At 35.1% G+C, this 25,139-nt stretch overlaps 1 protein-coding gene across 5 annotated transcripts; it reads left to right on the top strand.

Annotated features, from left to right (window-relative positions):
• The first annotated feature begins 2,641 nt into the window (after positions 1-2,641).
• LOC106056227 (dnaJ homolog subfamily B member 11-like) lies at positions 2,642-20,536 on the top strand. 5 transcript variants are annotated; one of them, XR_008775331.1, is made up of 11 exons: positions 2,642-2,754; positions 4,367-4,523; positions 6,666-6,760; positions 7,705-7,834; positions 8,114-8,256; positions 11,436-11,518; positions 12,987-13,044; positions 14,190-14,301; positions 15,801-15,960; positions 17,019-19,457; positions 19,564-20,536. XR_008775331.1 is itself a non-coding variant. In XM_056013937.1 (10 exons), exons 1-10 carry the CDS (start codon positions 2,684-2,686, stop codon positions 17,081-17,083), a joined length of 1,074 nt encoding a protein of 357 aa, XP_055869912.1. In that variant the 5' UTR covers positions 2,642-2,683; the 3' UTR covers positions 17,084-20,536. The 5 variants fall into 5 exon arrangements, 1 of the variants encoding a protein (XP_055869912.1); XR_008775333.1 differs by having other exon boundaries at positions 17,019-19,483; positions 19,726-20,536; XR_008775332.1 differs by having other exon boundaries at positions 17,019-19,510; positions 19,726-20,536.
• Positions 20,537-25,139: the final 4,603 nt, after the last annotated feature.

Raw genomic sequence — 25,139 nt, 5'->3', positions numbered from 1 at the left:
TGGTGATACTCCACATGGGCAGATTTCACTGGTTCCAATTTTGAGCTTCCGGAACATGTGTTGTCGCATTCTGTTGTGTCCGGTCCTAAGTCGAAAGATTAGACGTTGGTCTTGTCGGGATAGCTTATAGTAAGCATCATCTTTCTTGTGATTTGGATGGGAGCTCGTCCATTTCTCATTTATTTTATCTACAATTAATTTCTTCATTTCTTCTGGATAGAGTGCAGAGTTTACTTGTGAGTTTGTTCTCCCACTCTTGGCGAGTGTGTCAGCCTTCTCATTTCCTGCTAGTTGTATGTGAGCTGGTATCCATTGAATAACAGTTTTTTTGCTGTTGTGGTTGAGCTTTGTGAGTGCTGTTCTGAGGTTTTTAATATAAGGGGAATCAGAGTTTTGCAGGCTTTGGAGGGTTGTTTTTGCGTCTGTTAGAAAGACAATCTGACTGTGAGGGGAACTTGGATGATTTGCTAGCATGGTAGCAGCTAGTGCTAGTGCTTCCCTTTCTGCTCTGTGACTGTCAGAGAGCTCTCCAGTTGCAAAGGATTTTTCTAGTTTTCCTCCATCTGGCCATTCGATAAGTATTCCAGCTCCTCCATTTGTGGTGGCTTTATGGGATGAGCCATCCGTGTAAACTCTGATCCACTGATTGCTAGGGTAATTGGTATGTAGAAAACAGTTCACTATTTCCTTGAGCTCTGTTGGTCTGTAATCAGATTTTCTTTTTATGTTTTCAATATGGTCCCTTATAGTAGGAAGAGGGCTTTCGTCCCAGGGTGGAGATTCATTATAGTATATCGAGGATTCCAGAGTAATTTTTTCAAGTTGGTGTTTCTTTTTTAGGTTTAGAGATTCCTGTATGAAATTGGTCCTTTTGAGACGGTTTTTTGTGCCAGTTTTGTGGATTTTTGTTCTGAGTGGGTGCCTCTCCAAGGTTTCCAATTTAGTGAATTGGGAAAGGATTTTTATTTCTCTTCTTTCATCCAGAGAGATCAGGGCAGCGGTTTCCTCCATAGTCCTACTAATTTCGGAAGTTTCTTCATATTTGAAGATTATTACATCCTAGCCAAAACCTCCCGCAGAAAGGTGGGGAATTGCAGCAGGCAAGGCTCGAACCCAGGATCATTGATCATCAGTCCAGAGCGCATAGTAAAAGACAAGCAAGCCATTCCAACCAGGCAGTTTACCCAATCACAGTAAGGCCCCGTGGAGATTATACGCCTCTCATTCAGCGGCGGGTATGACCTTTTAGAGGTCCCTTCATTCTGACATTCGACATCATGGCTACTTAAAAAATACATTACACTAAATTCCAATTGGTGCAGTATGTAAGTATGTAAGTAAAATTAACAAAATATAATCATTAAGACTCTTTTAATGAATAATATCGTTATTTATTGGCGAGATAATACACAAGTGACAAGTCTCAATTTATATAGGTCTTCTGTGAGCAAAGGCATCTAAAACATTATCTAGATTAATAGTGTCTAGTATTTTTTTTACTCCACGCGAATCGCAAGGTTAATGACAGTGGTGTAATTTTTAATATATAATGTAAAAAAAACAAACTTTTAAGATATTCATTCAGCTCCCTCAGGTGGGGGCCCGTGGGACTCTCGAATTTACTCCCTCCCCCCTTACCCGAATCAGAAACCCCATTGGTAACGAATTATGCTGAGAATTATCTTATCTTATATGATACAGACGTTACTTCAAAAAAAAAAGAAGTTAAATACGTCCTACGCGTCATGCATTTAGTCATGCATATTAACCAGTGACCTAAACTCCGCCAAGTCACTGGTTTTCCTAGCTAGCTCATGCGCTAATAGCGCTAATTACTCCCTTAGAGCACGGCAGAGGAGGCGGGCAGTGAGTTTTAAGGTCGCCTTGTCCCGTACAAGGACAGCCCCAATGCCGCACAAGAACCAGTTCTCTCTCTCTATCAAATCCTGGTTGTCCCTATCGTCTTTCATGCAGAACGCGACATTCGTAAAGAATGGGGTCTATTGTTTCTACGTCCTCGACACAGTGGCGACACGGTGTGTTGTAGTTCTCATCGAAACCGTCCGAAGTAAACACGAATTGGTCAGTGTCCGACTCAGAACTGGGCTAGGACCGCCTGTTCCGCACGATTAAGTTGCCACCACGCATCCTTTCGGACTGGTCAACTCAACTGCCTGTGAAGCTCACGGCCTTTATCGGAAGCATCCCAGCAGACATCGTACCAAAGTGCCAATAATCTTTTGTCGGCCAGGGATCGTACACTTTGGTAGCTGCACGGGTCATCATACACGAGTGCCGTCTGGACCGCAGAACGGACCCCCACCCTGCTCGCATTACCGCATACGCACTTTGCTAGAGCAGCGTAGAGCCGGTTCTGTTTAGGCCTATTGTCCCTTTTGGACAGAATGATTACAACTGGCCTTCATTCTCGTTAACTGTTTTCTAGAAAATCTAGTGTAAATTGTTTGAGGACCGTCCTATTTCTTATCTCTTTCCAGTTAATACCTTAACATTAACATCATTATGTATGAAACCGGTCTGTGGTAATTCAAACATTTTTTTTTTACTAAGGAAAAGCAATCGTGTAGAGCTAATAAGAACTTTATTTTTCGAGTAGTGTACCCTTAGTAGATCTCTTTTTGTAAAAATATGTATTTTAATCTCATCCCGGAAGTTTAAAAACATGGCGTCACCGGTAACTTGTTTATGTTCGGCTGCTTTCTTTCTAATTTATATTCTTCAAGTTCTTGCTGGGTAATTAAAATATTTATTATTATTGCACGCCTTGGCTTAGAGGAATTCAAATAAACCTTGTTTTTCTTATATTTTACGAAGTTAGGCAAGATGCTAAGATAAGAAAACGTCTGTGAAGTTAAAACGAAAGTTGGCCGCATACACTGTTGACATCGCGATATGCGTGGTCCGCTGCGATTGGCTGACCGAGAAATAGTCAAGTTGATTCAATAAGATTTAAAGAAACTAATCAATATTTGTATACCTATTATATAATAGTTATATTAATTAATACTTTAGATATACAATATTATATAGACTCTAGAGTTTAGATGTTACAGGAAAATATAAAGAAGTTTCATTTGAAAATTCACTCTTGCTTTAAAAAGTTCAATGAAATTGAAATGTTTTTTAATAATAAAAATCTAGTACTAAGAGTAAGACTTACTAAGACTAAGTTAGAGATAATAATAATAAGTTATCATATTCCTATCTTAGTATCTAGAGTCTACAAAGACAAAGTGAAAGTCACAAAGTTTATAAATATTATTATTAATTATAAAGATCTACATCTAGAGTATAGAGTAGACATTACGTTCTATATTATATCTAGATCTATATAGATCTATAATAATATTAAATAATTATATATATCTGACTATACTCTCTATAGACTATAGACATAGTGTCCTAACTATAGACACAGAATTAAAGTAAAGCCAAGTGTGAAGGGAGTTATATAATTTAAAAATGAAAACTTACACATTGTTGATATAACCACCCTGGATCTAGATTTAGATCTAGAATATCTAGGTAATATTTTATGATCCAAATTAAAAAAAAAAAGATTTTTTATATTTATCCATATTTTGACTTATATAAATATAACTTTTTAGAGATCTGATGTGTTTATCATTTTGTGAATGTCTTTTTAACTTGAAGATATTTTCTTCGACCCTAAATTTAATTATAATGTTCATTTTATCAATGTATTTAAGAGTGTTGAATTAAAAACACACTTGAGAGAAGCCCTGCTTTAATAAAAGCTACAACATTATTTAGTGAATATATTATTTGATCATCATCATCATCAAACTCCATTTGAGTGAGGGCTTGAGAGGCAACACTATATTATTTGATTGTTAATTCCAAAAATAAAGAAAAGACCAGGGCAATATTTAGAACCAGATTGTCATTTAGTTTATACTCCCTAAAGTCATTTGGAAAAAGGATGTTCCTTGCTGATCATTTAAAAGATTTTTTAAATTACTTTTTTTGTTTATTTTAATATAAATATAAAATACTAGTTGATACCTGTGCTATGCTTTGGTTCAAATAGTTGGTATGTATTTGTTTACTTTACATATGGAACACTCATAAACACATCTATAAAACGGCCAACATTACAACGCTTCCTCTACCCCGTCACAGATTTCTAGCCCTCAAATTCTATCCTTTTTTTGACTCTTTAATCCTTCAAACCCAATATTATAGAGTATCCACAAACACATCTTAAGCCCATCAGTTCCAGCTCCCTGCTCTCTAACTTTTATTGATGTCCAAAATAGTTACTTATAAAATATAATATTTTAGCTAAACTAGTGAATCAATGATATGATTTTACTATTAACAGGCGAGATTTTTATAGTATACTTGGGGTACCACGGTCAGCAGACACATACCAAATCAAAAGGGCTTACCGAAAGTTAGCCAAAGAGCTACATCCCGATAAAAACAAGGATGATCCAGAAGCACAGGAAAGGTTTGCAACACTTGGTGCAGCATATGAGGTGAGTGTAACCTTATCGCTTAATGGAGTTATGGAAGGTCAAGTAAAGTCAAGTAAGAAATGTGTAACAAGGCTCTTAGCCAGATGGCAATAAAGATCTATTGGAATTAGGCCATGTTTTATAGTTAACAATTTGTATCCAGATTGCTAGCAAGATAACCACAAAGAGTACTACAATCAAAGGTAACCATGTTAGTTCCAATATTTTTCTTTGTTAAATACTCAGGTATATATAGTAATGTTTTTAACAGACTTTCTATAATTGTAACATGATAATTAATACTTTGGTCAAAAGATGTTACTTTTGAAACATTGACACTGAATACATATCAAGTATCTGGAAATGTATTTGATTGTTTATTTGTGTATTGAAGTACCTAAGTTGGACATAAGCTCTTTTTTAATTTTTTTTTTTATTTCGTAGCTGTTTTTAACAAATACAAACTTTTCCATGTTAGTAAAAAAAAATAATGATTTATAAATATTTAGTGTGATGGGCCTTGACCTTGTAGTTGTATGACGGCTGTCTTCTGGAGATTACTCAGAAGATGTTTGAGTTTCTTGTACGGGCGTATTAGATTTGTTTAAACTACTTTTATTGTCTTGTGAACAAGACCTACACTTTAACATGTTGAAAAGACTTAAGTCCAGACCATTAGATACATGAATAAATTTTAATGCATAAACGCCACAGTCGAGTGTTTGTCCATAATAAGGTATTGTCACCTTGAATTCCTAACACCAACTGACTAACAGTAACCTAAATAAACTAAAACCCACTTGTTAGCATTAGGAATTCAAAATTAGAAACAAATGAAAATTGGTTATGAGTGTAAGAATACTATACTAAAATATTCAAATTGAAAGACAATAGAGTGGCATACTCTATCAAGAGTTCCGAACTAGACACTGGCCCCAAAGAAGGACATATGTAGAGTACTTCCTGATCTGGCTACCTCTGTCCAGGTCCTTTCAGATTTAGGACTAGTCATCTAAACTCTCCAATGTAAAAATGACAATGCAGAAGAAAAACGCTAAAACTAAAAGTGAAATAGAAATTAAATTTTATAGTGCTATAAACTGAAATAAAAAGAAGATGGTATTAAACTAAAATAGAGATTATGCTAGAATTAATCCCTTAGTTTATTTGTTTCTGTTTTCTTGCATGTCTTGTTATATTTTGTCAGGGTACACTGCTAGTAGGAGAAGGATATGTATATATATATATATATTTATGTATTGGCTGTTTTATTATTTAGCTCTGAAAGGTCATTATGTTTAAACCAAATCTGATGGTGACATTTTTAGGCTAGAGATTAGAAAGACACAGTTTTAGGTTAGAGATTAGATAGATAGATGCTTGCTGGTAAACATACAGAATAGGACATTTTGCCCTGTGCAGAATAAACTAGAACTATGTATTTTGATAAAGATTGCATTGAAGAATTATGTTATAGTCACTGATCAAGCAGCTGGTTGAGCTCCCTTATGTTTTGATTTTTTTGTATATAAATATAGAGCGTGGTAGCTGAGTGGTACAACGCTTGGCTTCCAAACCAATGGGTTTTTGGGTTTAAATCTAGTGGAGTCTGGGATTTTTTAGGACACATCAACTCTGATGGGTACCTGATATCATTTAAAGTAAAGTCAGTTGGTCTTTGTGCTGGCTACATGACACCCTCATTAACAATCTTCCATAAAAGCTAATGATCTTCCCCATAGATTGCAATGTTTGAAAGGGCTTGACTTTGTTTTTTGTATACATACAAATTTATTTGCCTTTTATTTCTCAGTTAATGGTAATCCCTTTTTCTGTTGTTCATTAAACATTATCTGAGCTTTAGTCCATACACTTAAAAAGTGATGATCTATAAGCTTTTAAGAGGATGGCTTGTCTTTTATTAAATACACTAGTTGCCATTTCTGTTAATAGATACAATAGCTAGCTTGTCTGTAATCAGATGCACTAATGTTTTCTTCTAACTGGGTAGAATTTTTCTGATGGCAATTTTGTTTTGCCACATCACCAACTTAAGAAATGCCACTCTATTTGACTTGTAATTAAGGCCGCGTGGGATGTATGCATCTGTTGCCCATGTGATTCAAATTTGACTGATTGCTTTACCCTCGTGTTTCTATCCAGGTGTTGTCAGACGAAGAGAAGAGAAAAATATACGACCAGCATGGAGAGGAGGGGTTAAAACAAGGAGACATGGGCAGAGGAGATCCATTTTCAAGGTCAGCATGACATCACCTTTTGCCTTCTAAGCAGTGATTGAACTTATACATTTGCATCCGATTTGTTTTTATATAGATGTACCCCCCCACCCTTTCTTTATTATTTATCATAAATTCCTTTTCTTCAAATTAGATACCTAATGTACTCTCAGCGTTCAAATTTAATTATTGTTATTATTCAGCACTGCTTTGTATTTGTGGGGGTTTGAATTAAAAAATATATCTGAACATTATTTCAAAATCCTTATGGTACCTGACATCTGTCGGAGACGTATAAGCGGTTGGTCATTAGGCTGACCCTTGGCTAAAGAAACAGATAATCTTAACATCATCTGCCCCCATTTAGCATTAGGTCTGAAAGGTCTAATTTCTCTCAATCTTGAGGAGTGTAAGCTTTTTTTTTATTATTTTAAACAGGATGAGGATTTTTTGTTTAAAAGTCGAATCGGGTCATAGCTTCCTTTCCTATTAATCAATTTGTTGTCAAACATAGATTGATAACATTCTTTTCTAGGGATGCAACTCATGACATGGGCTTAAACAATTTTTTTTATATTCTATAAAGTGCAATTTTTTTTTACTTATACAAGTTTTAATGGATGTTTATATTCCTTTTTTTACTTTAACCCTATTATTAAAACGACAATGGCTATAACATTTGGCATCTTGAACTCAGAATTAGTCAAAAGTTCTACTTCTGTATTGTATTTCATACCTTACTAAATATGATCTCAAAAAGCAAACATTTTCCCTTTAATCTCCATACATTTTTCTATATTTATAATTAAAATGAAATTAAAATAACTATTTTGATTGATTTGGTTGTATACTTCCATTTCTTTGATGACATTGGCTCTCTTTACCATTATCTGTCTTCCATATGCATTGACTGAAGATTGTTAAATAACTCTTTTTTCATTGGCTCTTGTTTTTGTTTGCTTTAGTTTTTTTGGAGACTTTGGCTTTGGTTTTGGTGGCATGCGTGAGCAGGACAAAGAGATCCCGAGAGGAGGAGATGTCATTCTGGACCTGGATGTCACCCTCGAGGAACTTTACAACGGCAACTTTGTGGAGGTAGAATTTACATGCTCTTATTCAGCATTTATGAATTCATTGTTATATTAGTTAATGTGGTGATATTTAAAAGAAGTGGAATCTAAAATTGTGCTGATTTTCATAAGAATGTAAATGATAGATATCAAAGTCGTAGAAAAAATAATTTAAAATGTATCTGTTATTTAAACTTTATTTTTTTATTTAACTTGACAAGCAGTATTGACTAAATCACTATCAGTTAGTTGGCTCTCAAGCATTTTGTGAAGATGTATGTTTAATATGGTGTTACTCTATCAGGTTTTACGCTACAAGCCAGTGGCCAAGCCGGCTAAAGGCAAACGAAAGTGCAACTGTCGTATGGAGATGGTCACTCAGCAGTTGGGCCCTGGGAGGTTTTCCATGACACAGCAGCAAGTCTGTGATGAGTGTCCTAACATCAAGTAAGTTCATTTTTTTTTAATTTTTTAATTGTTGTTCCCCCTCCCCCGCACTAATTTCATTTGATTTGAAAGCCTTTCATGACAAGATGCTGACAGTGAAACTTCCCTTGTATCACAATAAAGAGTCTCAGCAGTGTGTCTTAGGGTCTTCCTGTCTTAGTATTAGGAAGAGTCTGGCCCTAGCCATGAAACAGTTCCATCTCGTTTCAGTATTTGTAATTACTTAGTCAGAGATATCTACTAGTAGGCATATTGTGTATTTGGTATGCAATTGAACACAAAAATGTGTAAGTACAGTTTGTCATCTAAAAATAAACATTTTCCCTGCAAAAGCCAAACAAAAAATATATTTGAAAATCACATTGAACAAGTCTACATGTATATAGCTCAGTGCGTTAATGTTTTCCCTGGAATTGGACAAGAGTCACTTTTTTTTATTCAAGCTGCAACTCTGTAAATTAGATTCGAATCCAGATCTAGATCTAATTGGTATAACAAAAACTTTTCTCTGTCTATAGCAGGGTCCTTTTACATTGTGTCAGAATTTTTTAAAGTCTTCAACTTGTGATTTGTAATAATTGGTTCATTGATTGTTTAATCTTGATGTAGATTCTCTGATTCTTAATCTAGATCTAGTTCTTAGTGAAAGTGCAGTAATTTCATTGTGTCAATGTTTAAATGATGATTTTGTGGTTTCAATCTGATCAGGAAAAGAATCTAATTGTGTAATTCATCAATTGAGTTATTATTCCTCAACCTTTTATAGACTAGAATCAAAGATCTAGGTCTAGATCTATCTAGTGTTGTGTATTTTAGGCTGACCATGTCAAGTGCCAAGTGTTTAACCAAACAAAAAAAACCCCTGAATTAATTAGATCTGGATCTATCTAAATCTAGTCAATCTACTAAGTTTCCTACTACTACTACTACTACTAGGAACAGTTGTTACCATGAACCATCTTATAAAGAGATTTATCTATGTTTTATGAAATGAAATAAAGATGTGAATTTAGCTTTTTGAAAACTTAGCTGTTCCAGTAGTTACACTGAGGTGGTCAAATTGAATTTCCATTTCATTGGACCAATACAAATGATCTTATCTTATTTTAAGTATCTCCCATTGTAGTGTAACTGAGTTGTTTATTTTCTGCGTACGTCCAGCATGTCAGAAGGTCATGTCCAGTGTGTGTGTGTTTCAAGTCAAGTGCGTGTGTGTTTATAGTACTTCATCATTGTTATGTGAGACGTGCTGGTTTCATTCAGTGTTTACTGTAGTCTAATTTTGTCGAATAACGCCATGGTATTGGTATACTAGTATTGTTTCATTACACCCATTCAGGAAAGTATGATTGTAGATGACATGTAATCAGCCCTACAAACTTTTCAAATCAATCAACTCTTTGGTAAATTTAAACTGTCTCCATAAAAAAAATTTCTGTATAGAATTATTTTACGATGAAAGGGACAAGGCAAGAGGTTTTATTGGCAGAAATTGTGGCTGAGCTAAATCTCCCCCTAAGCAGTGTCCACACCCTGAGAGTAGGAGTCAAACTAATGTACTCAGACTCTAAGATTACAGAAAGTATTTACTGCAGCAGTACTAAAGCTACTGCATAGTAACTGAACTAGGTTCTATTACTTATGATTGCCTAATTCAAAAGTGTAGAGCATTGATACTCTCTATACTCTCCATTTCTACTAGTGGATCTAATCACAATATGGAAAAATTATTTTCTCATTTCCTCTTACATTCCTTGTCAATTCAGAACTACTCAGCCTTCCTGTGTGTACTTCATCAGCTACTGGGGAAAATATCTTTAAACTAAATAAAGGAAGAGTTCTTAAAGAAAGGCATTCCATAGAGTCATTGTATAGCATTAAGGGGAGATAATGCTATTGTTATGGTAGGGGGGGGAAAGGTGTTTATGGATTTTGTCGCCAGCGTCATGAATGTATAGTTTTGTGATAGTTCACTCTGCAGCTAAACATGGAGCTGATGTACTATATGTGTCAGTGCTTCACATCTTCTTACTGAAGTTTTTTTTTATAATTTTAATAAATCTCTATTGAGGAAAAAAGAACTTTGCACTGTTATCTTATCTTATATATCACAGACGTTACTTCAAAAAGGGAAGATAATTACGTTCTACGCATTTCATGTGCCAATCTAGTCATGCATGTTAATCAATGACTTAAACTCTACCAAGTCGTTGGTTTTCCTGGCTGATTCAGGCAACCCATTCCATTCTCTAATGGCCCTAGGGAAGAAGGAGCTATGCAATAACAAAAAATGCTTGTTTGTACAAGTTGGTTCAGTGTGATGTTTCCTTCATTCACCAATTGGCTACCACTAAAAAAGTATTTCAAGACTGAATTCAGTGAATGTGCTTCCAAAGGAAAAGTCTCTACTTTATATGCAGTAAAAAAAAATGTAATACAATTCTTGATTCTCTACCATGGATGCTAGATAGCATGCTGGGAAAATTACATCTAAAAAAAAAAATAATGACCTAGCGGTAAACTTTTTTTTTTCACTTGCCATAAATACAAGTTGTTTGTCTATTAGACTTTGTCAGCTTTTGAACAACTAAAATTTAATAATAAGTTGAATTTAAGCAAAGACAGGAAGCTACATTTCTTAAATTATGGGGCATGCACTAAGCCTCTTACTTTTTGTCAATAAGGTAAGCAAGACAACCGTAATCACTAAGTTTGATCTGCCAGGATACATGCAATATTCTATAAAACAATAGGGGCATTATTAACCATAAAGTCATTGCTAGGTAGGACTACAGACAAAGGTAAACAAAACTTTGACAAAAACTTGGAGAAGCTCAAAGGAGCATATTACAAGAAAATTCCACAGCAAAGACTAAATGTGTACTTATATCAAAATAGGCTAAAAATTTTACATAATGTTTTATAATTTTATGCTATGTTAAATGTTTTATAATTTTATGCTATGTTAAATGTTTTATAATTTTATGCTATGCTAATTTTCTGGCATTCGTGAGTATTTTAAAAAAAATTTAATTAAGAAAATTCACCTATGCCCCTAAAAATACACATTTCCAGGTCTAGGAAAACTCTTTCCCTATTTGGATGTATGCTTCTCTGCATAGTTTTTACAGTATTTCTAAATGTCAGTTGAATAATATCTGTATTTTGTTGTCCAACAGATTTGTGCCAGAAGAGAAACTTCTGGAGATAGAGATAGAGCCAGGTATGAGAGATGGACAGGAGTATCCATTTGTTGCTGAAGGTTAGTTTGTCATCCTTTTTGTTTTCTCTAAACAGCCTGTCTTTTTTTTAACAGCTTTTTTTTTTCCCTAAACAGCCTGTCTTTTTTTTTTGTGTCTTTCTTCAGTCTTTTTTGGGCCGGGGGATGGGTTGTATAAAAATTCTTAACATCCATCTTACAAGCCAGTCCAATACTTTTTACCAAGCTTATATCAACTCACTTTTACTGTCTGTCTGTCTGGTCAAAATCTATTGCATGTTATTTTTCCCATTCTCAGATCAAGTTGAAACTTTGCACAATTATTCATTGAGGATGACAAGACATGAATCAATATAAAAAATTATCAATTAGTCGTAGTTAATTAATTTTGTTTTATATGGAAAATGTACCAAGCTAATGGGAGATAAGCCTTGTAATAATATGGAAAATGTACCAAGTTAATGGGAGATAAGCCTTGCAATAATGTGAGAAATATGGCAGCGAATGAATGGCACTACTTTTGTCGTCCTCATATCAGGGTTCCTACGCGGTCTAGAAAGTCTGGAATTTCAAAAATAATATTTCAGACCTGGAAAAGTCTGGAAAATCGCTACTTTTCTAGGCAATTTTTTTTAAATGTCTGGGAAAAGTCTGGAATTTGAAAGGCAAAAAATCAGGTCATAAAAAATGTGGACGTGGACATTTTTGTTTATTCCATCGCCATAACGCTAGACGGGTAGATCCAGGTCTAGTAAATCTAGTTGGACATAGAGGCATCTATTATTAGATCTTTATATGTCATGGGTGAAAACACGTGCAATCAATGCTTTGTCTGCGAAATGCCAGCTAATTTCATTTTTGAAAATAAAACAACGGGTTGTTTTAGTCTATTGCAGAACACGCCCGTGGTCAATCAGACTTTCTATAACCACAGCTAAGGAAGCTTTAATTAATTTTAAAACAGACTTTCACTACATCTAATCTAGATTTAGGCCTACATTAATATAGTTCTAGATCTAGTATTCTATACAAAAAACAATGTAAAAAAAAAAATAGGTGCCGGTACTCAGTGATGGATTGCTTAACTATTAACTACTAGTAAATTAATAATAAACGTTAAAATACAAGAAAAGTAACAATTTTCCCCACATTGCATACAGTCACAAAAAAAGCACTGGATCTAAGTGTGTAATAGTATCTGTACCGAATCTAGAACTAATATAGACACTTGAATTTGTTAGCGCGTGTCGGGAAGTTTTTTTTCTTTCTGGTTATCATAAAAGTTTAGAAACACAGTCTTTTCTTGAGTAGACAGATACATTTTATTTCTGTCTTTAGTTAGGTTGTAACATGATGAGAATTTTGATATTTTCTCCATAAAAAAATTTATTTTTTTTTTCTTACATGCATACATTTTTTTTTTTCATTTAAAAAAATTAGTTTTCTTATTCCCAAAACTAAGACTAACTCTTCCAAGTTCTTTTTCCACATCTTCATTCATGTGTTTCAGGTGAGCCTCACACAGATGGTGAACCAGGAGATTTGCGGTTTAGGATACGACAAGTCAAGTGAGTTTTACTTTGCATTATTTTTGTTGGGGTAGAGGGGTGAAGTGCTTGAGGAGATTGAGTCTGAATCCTGGTCAGTGGTGGGAATCTAAATACTTTTATAACATAATGTGTCCCACAGTTTGTGTAATACCAGATCTTTTGAACTAAAGCAAATACAACCAGACCACTTAAACGATGGCCTCTGCAACAAGTGACCTTAGCATCACATGGCCCACAGACGGGTGAACAATTGGCTTATCATTGCACACCATCACATAAACTAATCCAACGAGGTCAATGATTGTTATGGATTCTTTTGATCATTGTACCTTTTAACATCATTCCTCCATATTTTTGTCTTAATTTACATGTTAAAAAAAAATCAAGGCTCCATGCAATTTACATGTAGGACTTACGTATCTTAATATGGACAGTCTATCTACAAACAATAATATAGATATGAAAGGAAACTATCTCACAATCCATGCTTTCAAACAAAAGATTTTTTTTAGTAGTGCAGTGATGCCCATACTACCAGCATTTCCATCCACAAGTTATAGAAGAAACCTCAGCATTTATTCATTTTGAGCTTTTTTTATTTTAGGAATCCTTGAGCCATAGGCCTCTTTTCTTTTTCTTGACTCTTTTTTGGGGGTTTCTTTTACCTCTTTTTTGGGGGATTCTTTCACCTCTTTTTTGGGCTTCATGCTCAGTTAAGTTGCACTCCATCTTTTTTTTTCTTTACGAAATCTCAGCATTTGTGCTTTTCATTATGGGTATCTGCTATCTTTAATTAATGAAGAAGCATTTGTTCTTTTCATTGTTAATTTATGTGGCTCCAAGTAGAAAAATGTTTGGTACCACTTTTGTAGAATAATAGCTTCCGAAAATTTTCCATAGGAAATTTTTATTTTAAATCCAAATTTTTTTTTAATTCTCGTGCTATGAAAGTTAATGCTTGAATGCTGAACCTAATTCTGGAGACACAAGATGTAATAAAATGAGTTATTCCTTTAGGAGCGTGTAGTATTTCTTGCAGTTTTACAGTTGTCTGTGAACAAGTTATGTCCCCTGATAATACCATTGTGTTCTCAGTCTATAAATGTGACAGTTCAGACAATAAAAAAACTATAAAGAGGCATTTCTTGTGTATACCTTTCCAGGCATGCCAGATTTGAAAGAAGGGGAGACGACTTGTACACCAATGTCACAGTAACCTTGGCAGATGCTCTGACGGGATTTGAAATGGATATTAAACACTTGGATGGACATAAGGTAGCCTATAGAGAGTAATGTTTGTGTTACCTTCAATGTAGCTGAAATGTAGCTGTTACGTGCGCAGCTTAGTGTGAATGTGAAAGGTAGCAAATATGTGTTGAAAGAGGAAGAAAGAAAGGGGAGAAATAATGGAGCACTGTGAACGAAGGTATTATTGAGATTATTATTCATGGAACAGGATCAAAGTTCTCATAATCTCTAGTTGTTGTTCTGTGTTGGTGTATTATTAGAAGATTCTCATCTGCTTGTAACATTAGCATTCCATATTTTTCAGCCTTTTATGACATTAACAATTTTTATGGCTCATTTTTAACGCATTCACTCTTATTTTAGGTTTTAGTCATGTTTAACTTCTTATCAAAGAGAAATTATCCCTAAAAAACAATACAAAAAGTCTAGTTTAAAATACGAATACTTTATTTAACTTATGAATAGAACAAAAGCCTTATGAACACTCAATATCTTTGTCTAGCCTAATACACTGTGGCAATGGCACTTTCCTTTTAAAAATTTCAATTAGAAATAATGAAAATAAACATACTGTAGCGTAGACTAGCTAAGTTTATTTTTAGTTCTCTGCAACCATCTCCATCATAACGAGCTCTGGCGGCAAGTCTCTTGGAAGAGATCACATTTAATGACCATAAAAGGGAGCAAAGATCTAGACGTAGTGGTGTGATAGGTGTGGCTTATTTGCTGAGAGACAAAGAAAAGTCAGTTGTCGAAAGAATCTGGTCGAGTTAAGTTGTAGTTGTTGAGTTGTAGAATCAGTACCATCTGTATATCTAGTTTTTGTTATGAGCTTGAATGAAGAGAGTAAACTTGTTTAATTTTATCCTACATTGTGTATTTTTATTCAAGTGATTCTAAGTTCCAGAATTAAAGCTATGTATTTATTGTTGAAGGATCTTCATTGTTTGAATTAATAATTGCATTTGAAGATGAAGATTCTGTTTAGTAATTGATTCAAATAGAAATCTACATTAAATTTTTACTTAAAAAACAAAAAGCATTGTCTGATCAACACAATCTTATGGTAACATCAACATATCTTAACATTTACTTGGCATAAATTACACTTTTTATCCAAAAGTTAAAAAAAAAACCTGCAGGTAACTTCATACCGGTATCGTTTTTTACACCATCAGGGCTAACTGTAAACACCTCATTCTATTACAATAGGAGCGGATGTGATCAAATGGTTCGGAAAGATTGATGTTGCCAGCAATAACTTATTTCAAAAACATTATTTGTTTCTTTCTTCTTTTTTTTTTTTAAGATTTATACATTTTGACTTGGTTGAAATAAAAACTAGAAACATTTGATTTTGTGTTTTTAGATTTTGTTTGTTCTTGATCAAGGATTGAATTTCCTTCTCTTAGTAAACAATTAGTGTTTTTTTTTTCTGTGCTGACCCAAGTCTCATGGTTTCTCATATTATATACATATCTGCCTTCCATGTTCTTGAATTTCAAACAATGTGTATGTCTCTACAGGTGCATATAGTCAGAGACAAGATCACGTGGCCAGGTGCCAGGATGAGAAAGCCCAACGAGGGCATGCCAAACTATGAGAACAACAATGTCAAGGGCTCCATGTACATTACATTTGATATCGACTTCCCTAAAGGGGGTTTCTCAGAGGAAGATAAAGAAGGTAACTTTTTGTTTTTCCCACCTTTCCCAATGTTGGTTGGACCTTTGTATACACAAAATCTACTAGATCTATGGGGCTGCACTAGTGATCTGCTGATCAGGTGTCTCCATTCCTTTTTCTCCTTATCCCTTGTTTATCAAGCATCGTTTGTGTGGCATTTTACAACTCCAGAGGTGATCTTTTCTTGTTGAAACGTCTTCTAGTGGCTAAAGAACCAATCTTAGAGACACATAAAATCACCAATCACTACTCCTCTTAATGATGTTTTTGACTTCATGTGTTCTTTTTTTTTTTCCTGGTACTGTTACTTACAGAAACTTAAGCAGGACCAGAAGCCCTGAATGAGTGACATTTGTGTGGCCCAACATATTTGTAGGACTGGATGTTGTTTATGAAGCCCCCCCTTCTCCTCAGGCACTGGCATTTCCTATTGAAATATCTCCAGATATTGATGTCCTGGCATAACCTTACAAAGCCACTGAGTAATATAAGTACTGGTCACAAACGAGAAAAGATTCTTTATTAACCTCTCTGGTAAATATATGACTTCAGGCATGGGGGAAAAACTTGAATCATTTCATTTGAACAAAATTCACAGCTGGGGCTGTCCATGAAGTTTTTCCTCATTGTACCAAATCCATCGAGGCTCTTAAAACAGCTTTAAACTAGGATAGGCAGTTCACATTAACAGATGCTAGCGATTCTTTCTCAGGGCTAATTTTATATACCCTTTTATAGATGTTTCTAGAAGCTTTTAACAATAAACTTGATAAAAAATACCCTTTAAAATAGATGCATCTATGTACCAGCCTAAAGTAAGAAATTCTGAAAATGGTTATATTTTGTTTTGTATTTTTGTCCTTTTGATAACTGTGTTTGTCATGTCTCCATTATTTTCATCATTTTAATTACTTATTCAGAATGTAATATTTAAACTAACAACTTTTAGAAAATTAAATAAATGTAATATTCGACTTCTTTTAATTGGTTCAATCACTGTGGATTTTAAAATGTTTCTTATAAACATGTGTAAATATTTTTTAAATATTTTTTTCCAGGAATCAAAAAGATATTGAAACAAGAAAGTAAACAGCATGTATACAATGGACTCCAAGGGTTTTGATCCATTCCCCCTTGGTAGTAGGTTAAGTTTAATTGTATATAATTATAGAGAGAAACTTCACCTGGAGAATATGTTGTTGTTTTTTTTTGAGTGTCTATTTTTACCATTTTATGAAATTATCATTTCATTTTTTTTTGTTTTTGAATTTTTAATTAAAATATGTTTTGGCAAAGGTATATGCATGCAGTGAGTAAATTGTAGTATTTAAATACTATCCTGGAATAGGGTTACGAGGAGAGTGAATGAGTACGATTTAATTACTGATGGCACTGCTGCATTAGCCGGACTAATCTGACACCTTGTGATACCATGAATGTCTGTCTGGGATGGTGTTAGATGCGTGTGTGTTCGTCATTTTGTTTTATTTCCCCTGTTAATGTTTAAATGTGTGAAAAGGAAAGAGAAAAAAAAAAAATAGCTGTATTTATGAAGTTTCTATTTGAATCTGAATGTTGACGTTAGCTTGAATGTCTGTCTGTCTGTCTGCTTAGTCTGTGGTTTTTCACATATGCACTCTGCGTGTTTCGTAATCCTTTATGGAGGTGCCAAATTTATTTTTTAAATTTATTTTTCATTCAAATTTTTTTTGTTTAAAACTTGGTAGGTTTGTTCAAAATAAAAGCTGAAGAGACTATCACAAAACAAGCAACTCAATTGATAAAGAGTTCTGTGCATGTGAATAGAATGTAAATGAAAACCACTGGAATCATTTTTTATGACTGAGGTGTAAAGAAATAAATTGCTATTACAAAGTTGTATTTTTTTTTTAACCCCTCCACAAATTCCAAGTGCATGGCTTTGTCAAAGTCTAGAAGACGATGCAAGAAATTGAACTTGTAGAAATGATTCATTCATTGTTTTTTTTTTTATTTTATTTTAACTTGGGTGAACTGTTTGTCCTTATACTTGGTTACAGAATTATTTGAAGAAAAAATAGCTGACGACTAGTGATATAGATAGTACACACTGATACAGAATTCTCAGAAGTTTTGCGTGACTTTTATTCTGATTCAAATTTTTGTACCAAAATATATGGCTGCCTGGTCATATGGTATGCACTCTTGATTGTAGTCTCAATCCTAGCCTGCTGCCATCCCCTGCCATCCTGCTGGATGTTTGGGCTAGGATTCTGAAGGACCATATGAATCATGTAAAACATACAGATACAAATAATTCCACCTGTTTTACTACCAGTTGCAAGGCTCAAGTACTAATAAAGTTGTGTCCCCTTGTTGTTTTTTTAAGGAGCTCTGTAATTATTAAGTTGTGTCCCCTTATTTTTTTTAAAACGATGTCTGTAATAAGAACAATTTTGCTTTGGTTTAGCTTCCCCCACCCCCCTCCCATGTTTACTCTCTCCCTGAAGACAATAAACTTTAAGAAAACCTGGAGTACCAAGTTCAATCAAGATATGTTTGGGTTAAGCAGCACCTGTCAGCCGCAGTCAAAGAAAGAAGATCTAACACTCAACAAATTAGGCTTAAGATCTAATCTGTTGTGTTTTTTTTTCCTCGCACTAATTTATTTTGTTGTAAGCAGAAGATATCTTCTTATGTGTATTCATTTCTTGTGGGGGGGGGGGGGGGGGATAGAAATGTGTTTAGAAATAAAATGCTGACTGTAGGAAAAAAAACTTAGTTGAAATCCCTAGATTTGGAGATATGGAATGGCCTGTTTCTCAACACATTACTCAGATGTAGTAGGCGATAACAGCACTACTTATTGGTGTCAGTATTGCTTGACTAGTGACCAAAATGTGTTGTTTTTGAAGATTCAGCTAATTCTTAATATTGAGTTAGAGGGTAGTAATTATTCTGGTTTACCTGGCAAGGTGTTGGTTCATTGTCCTGGTGTACCTGGCAAGGTGTTGGTTCAATGTCCTGATTTCCATCGGTTCATCTCGGGGCTTCTTGTTTCTACCTGTGTCCCCTTGACAAGTTTGATAATGACATGTCTCCCTGAGAATGGGATTGTGGAAATGTTCAAGCTGTGTCTAGATAAAGTGACAGCTGTAATTACAGAAACCACCGTTTCATCCCGTGGTAAATAACTTATGGACGCGATTGATGGGTGAAACACAACTGTTCAGTGTTGGATTCCTGCTTAGAGTCCTGAGACATTTGATTTTAAATTGTGTTTTGCAGTCTATCAGTTCTTAATGAGTACCGGTACATATACTCTTTTTAGTCCAATCTTGTTAGGTACTCCAGTCAGTCCAATCTTGTTAGGTACTCCACAGTCTGTCCAGACTTGATGGGTACTCCAGTCAGTCCAAAATCTTGATAGGTACTCCAATTAGTCCATCAGTCCAATCTTGATAGGTACTCCAGTCAGTCCATCTTGATAGGTACTCCGGTTAGTTCGGTCTTGATAGGTACTCCAGTCAGTCCATCTTGATAGGTACTCCAGTCAGTCCAATCTTGTTAGGTACTCCAGTCAGTCCAATCTTGATAGGTACTCCTGTTAGTTCATCTTGATAGGTACTCTGGTTAGTTTGGTCTTGATTGGTACTCCGGTTAGTTTGGTCTTGATAGGTACTCCGGTTAGTTTGGTCTTGATAGGTACTCTGGTAAATTTGGTCTTGATGGGTAATCTGGTTAGTTCTGTCTTGATTGGTACTCCGGTTAGTTTGGTCTTGATAGGTACTCTGGTTAGTTCGGTCTTGATAGGTACTCCGGTTAGTTTGGTCTTGATAGGTACTCCGGTTAGTTTGGTCTTGATAGGTATTCCGGTTAGTTCGGTCTTGATAGGTACTCCAGTCAGTCCATCTTGATAGGTACTCTGGTTAGTTCGGTCTTGATAGGTACTCCAGTCAGTCCAATATTGATAGGTACTACAGTCAGTCCAATCTTGTTAGGTACTCCAGTCAGTCCATCTTGATAGGTACTCCGGTTAGTTCGGTCTTGATAGTACCCTTTTTGAGTCTATCTAGTCTTGATAGTTCTTGTGAGTCACTTCAGTCTTGGTATGAAACTGAGTCAGATCAGTTCTAATGAGCATCCCTTGGAAAGAATGAAATGGGTTTAGGCCTTGCACTGGCCACGTGATACACTCGTTAACCACTAGCCGTAGAAACACGTGAACTCTTCTTCTCCTGGCATAAGTTGCAGACGACAGCTACCCATTACATTTCCCATAGAGACCAGTTGCTATTATATTTAAATATTGAATTGGAGATATTGAGTTTCCTATATTCGTGAATCACTCTAAGTGTTGTGTGTGTTTCTATCGATTGTCTTTATAAGACTTTAAAACTTACACAGAACGAAGTCTTCATTTTCAGATCATTTCTCATTGCTTCCTTCATGTACGAATGTAGAAGGGACCCGGGGGGAAGGATGTTACTTTATCTGTATGACTATGATTGTTATCTATTCACATGTGACACACGTTTTCATTCTTAGGACAATTTGTTTTTCTTCCAATTGTTCAATAAAATCTATTCTACAAATAGTTCGTTTCATTTCATGTTACTTTTTACAAAACCTCTATTCAAGTCAGAATTTTATGGAACCTGGATCCAGCAGAAACCTGGACAGCTGATCTCAAAAACGATTGTAACGATTTTCCTAGAAATTTAACAGTTTATGTATATCGCTGAGAAGATATTAACTACCGGTATATCGTTGACCACACGGGGGGGGGGGTACTCTAGTTTGACCGTTATAATTTTTTAAAGTAAAAAGAAATAATTGTAAATTTGGCTGGATACTATATGTAGGTCTAGAGCTAACAAGGCGTAGTCAGCCGTTTTACCGTAATTATGCTTAAAAATTGAGTAAATTAAATTTTTTTTGCTTGAAGTTTAGGAGCGTTGCTTATATTTTTATGTAAATCAAATATAGATTATATCTAGAAGAAGATGTAGACTAGATCTTTACAATTATAAATCTGAACGTTTGGTGAAATTTTTTTTTAGCTCATGAGTTCGATACAATTATTTTATTTTATTATATTTGAAGTTTAATAATGGGGGTATTGTGTTTTAAAAAAATATTTTCTAAAAATGTTTTTTTTTTTTTTGTGGATGATAGATTTACAAGGAACTAAAAATAGCTCCAGATTTAAAAATAGCTCCAGATTGACAACACTTGAAAAAAAAAAAGGGTCAGCGTGGGATTCTAGTTTTTAGTGAATCTCCCAAATAAATCTATCCGGAAGAAAGTCTTTGTGAGGAGCATGCGAGCTTTTATATAAGATTTTTATTTACAAAGCTTATATTTACTCAATGCGTCTGTCTGTCTGTCTGGTACAAATTTTGTAAGCGCGTTTTTCTCCCACTTCCCATTCTCGAATCAAGTTGAAATTGTGCATACATTATTCACAGTCGATGACAAAACATGAATGAAAAAAAAAAATTAACCAAATAGTGGTAATCAAATAATTTTGTTTTATACTGAAAAAGGGGCCTAAACCTCGCAGTAATTAGATATGATTGTGCGGTTTTCCCCACTGTATTAGGTTTTTTGAAAGTATTTTTTTTTTTATTGAGACGAGAACACTCGCAGGATTGTAGTTCATGAGACTTTGATCTCTAAACCATTGAGCTAACTGACGGAAACCCCCCATTCTGCTCGGCAATGGGTTAAAACCAAAAGTAGGTTTTGAATTACTGGCTGCAAAAGTCATTCCAATTTAAAAATACATTCTTGATTTAACCGATGAAAATATCAGTAGAAGTCCTCCATGTCAGTAGTCAAGCCTCTAGTCTGCACGTACTATTGCGTCACATTCCTGTGTTATATCTACAGCGTTGTCGCTTCTGATCACTATCTCACCCCCTCTCTCCCACCTCTAAAACACTCACTTCCTTGTGACCTATTAGGATCAGGTCGTCCCGACCCGCGTCAGAGTGCTTGGAAATCCCTCCACTTTTGGACCCATCCTTCCTTTAGTACTCGGCAATGTCCTAGATGTCACCCAGTAACCAATCAGATGTGACCCAGTTATCACCCCCCCACCCAAGCACGTGCTCAAACAGAAGCGTGTCGACGTGAGTGTCGGCCTGGTTGGAACTGGTTTGGATAGTGACCTGTAACAGTACTTCTTATGTTTAGGGCTACAGGCCTATGCTATTTTCTGGCGTACTTATTTTGTAGGCTTACAACTAAACCAGTGATGCCCAACCTAATTCGACCTGCGGGCCAATTAAATTCCTGACCCTCGTGTCGCGGGCCACATGAGCGAACACGGCAAACAGGAACAACATCGAAAAGAAATGACCTAAAACAATTTTAATAAAAACCTGTGGATCTAGTACTTACTACTTATTTACTTACATTAATTAATGGCATATGACCTAAAACAATTTTAATAAAAACCTGTGGATCTAGTACTTACTAGCCTACTTATTTACTTACATTAATTAATGGCATATGACCTAAAACAATTTTAATAAAAACCTGTGGATCTAGTACTTACTACTTATTTACTTACATTAATTAATGGCACATCTGAAAGATTTCTTTTTTTTTTAACGCGTCAGAAAATTGATTCATTTCTCTACTTAAAATGTGAGCAAAAATATAGCTAGCTAGCCAACAACTAATGTTCTTGTCTCGATCCTCCAATGTCTAAACGTAGTTTAGAAAACTTTTTATTCGCGGCTCAAACCAAGAAAGCCGTCATATTTGTTGTATAATGCCGTTTATAATTGTTGTTGTTTAAAAAAAAAAACAGCCACAATTTCTTTACAAATCTGTATTCAATATGTTGGCTTATTATCATGTTCCCGGTAGATTCTAAATGCCACACGTAGTTTCTTCAACTCTCCCATTTCATAAACATACAAATGTTAAAGGTCATGGTACCAATCCATCAGAGGGCCCTAACTTAGCTAGAATACATTTTTCAAAAAAAAAATTTTTTGAAAAAAAAAAAAGGGGGGGGGGGATTTTCTACTCTTTGTGCCGACGTTACAGCCTACCAGATAGAACCACGCGTGGATGTGGCCGGCGGACCGGATTTTGGGCATCACTGAGTTAGACTATTTATTTATTGTAAACATAAGTTGTAACGGCATTATCTGTGGAAAGAAAGAAAAGCAATACCTACGCCAAACGAGCCAATCACTAATAAGGTAAATACAACGGAACTGTAAAGCTAGCAAGTTGGAGATTTGAAAAAAACAAAACGCACTTATTTTGTTTGAATCGAATTTATTGTGAGTGCTTGGCTTCCGAGGTCCTGGGTTCCAACCTCTGTGGGGGCTGGGATTTTGAATTTCGAGATCTTTAGGATGCCTCTTAGTCCACCCAACTCTAATGGGTTCCTGAGATAAGTTGGAGAAAGTAAAGGCGGTTGGTCGTTGTGCTGGCCACTTGAGATCTAATATTAAATTTGGTCTGGAGGTCTAGACAATCTTAATGTTGAACATGTGCAGGCAGGATTCGAACACGGGACTTCTGGTTCCAAGTGCTTTACCCCTCATCCACAGCATCTCCATATATTTATTTAGCGTTTTATGTCTAGATCTAGAAATAGATCTAAATCTGAATCTAGAATTATATCTAAGTCTAGATCTAGGTCTAGATCTAGATCTAAGTCTAGATCTAGATCTGAAATCGATATCGAATCTTGATATAGCCTAGAATCTACTAGTCTATATCTAGACTAGAACTCGTATGACTTTAGTCTTATTTAGACAGTAAAGTTAAAACTGCGCGCTATAAAAGTAGTTCGTTATTTTTTAAACTTATAACTAAAACGAAGTTGGTATCAAAATTCTTTTTTAAAACCAACATTTGAATCAGTATTCTATTCCATGAGTTATTTAATAAATGGAAAATCTATTTTATAATGATCCATTGATATGTTTTCCATTGTGACCTTTGATGCAAATTTTGTGTACCAATGCGCGAATCTATGAATGAAGCTTGATCTATAAATGAAGAAGTCTGTGTCCTTTTTAAGAGTACCACTTTCCCTGAAGTTTTTTAATGAAAAGTGGTGTATTGTTTGAAAAATCTGCTTGCATAGATAATTTTAAAAATTAGATGGTTCACTTTCGGAAAAGAAAAAAATAGCCTTTGCATCAGAACTTTGAATGATCTAAAATATCATGATGTCCGATTTTCATTTTCTATTCTAGTTCTGAGATCTAAACGGGACGGACGGACAGTCAGGCCACACAAAACTAATAGCGTTTTTTTCCCCTTTTGGGGGCCGCTAAAAAATAGACGTGCAGAAACATTTTGCGTTCCGTCTTCTAAGTCTGAACCTATAGACCTATTACCAAATTAGAATCTTTTAATTTTGCCTCATTAGGTTCAAAGAAAACGGAACACTATGATGTAATAAATTAGTAAAGGAGGAAATGTCTGTAAAAAAAAAACAACAACTTTTTTTCTACTTGCTCAGTTCAAAACTTTCGAAAATCTCCATTTAGAATTTTAGAATGTGTCTATATATTCCCTTTAGACCAATGTTGTCCAAAGTACGAACCACGGGTCCAATCCGGCCCTCGACGCAGTGCTATACGGACACCTCAATACTCCTGCTCATAGTGAGTAATGAAGCCGCCTAGGGTCAGTTCCATTAGACCATTAAACTTCTGCGGGGGTGCGGCACGTGACACGTGTGTGGAAAATGTATTCGTACCAGAGACCAAAACACATTTGAGCAATACTGACTGACGTGGTCCAAAACACGCTTTAGCACCACTTACTGTGATTTGATCATAAACACGTTTGAGAACCACTGACTTAGACTTGGTCCAAAACACGTTTGAGCAACACTGACTTGGAATAGGTCCAAAACGCATTTGAGCGCCACTGACTGACTTGGTCAAAAACACATGTTAGTACCTCTAACTTTGACTTGGCCCAAAACACGCTTAAGAACCTCTGACTAGGACTTGATCCAAAACAGGTTTGAACACTCTAGCACTGTTTTCGACGGTCGTTGACTTGTATCACCAAACTGCTGGTAGGCAACTTAACCACTGTATGCGTATTATATTTTAATTTGTATAACCTGTTGAAACTTGAATAACTTCTTTATGAAAAAAACTAAATCTGGAACATTTATCACATTCAATACATTCACATTTTATTAC

Source organism: Biomphalaria glabrata, chromosome 16 (genome assembly GCF_947242115.1).
Source record: "Biomphalaria glabrata chromosome 16, xgBioGlab47.1, whole genome shotgun sequence".
In the NCBI taxonomy this organism is placed as follows: Eukaryota; Metazoa; Mollusca; class Gastropoda; family Planorbidae; genus Biomphalaria; species Biomphalaria glabrata.
Note: the sequence above shows the minus strand (reverse complement) of the source record. Positions and strands in the feature narration are given on the sequence as shown.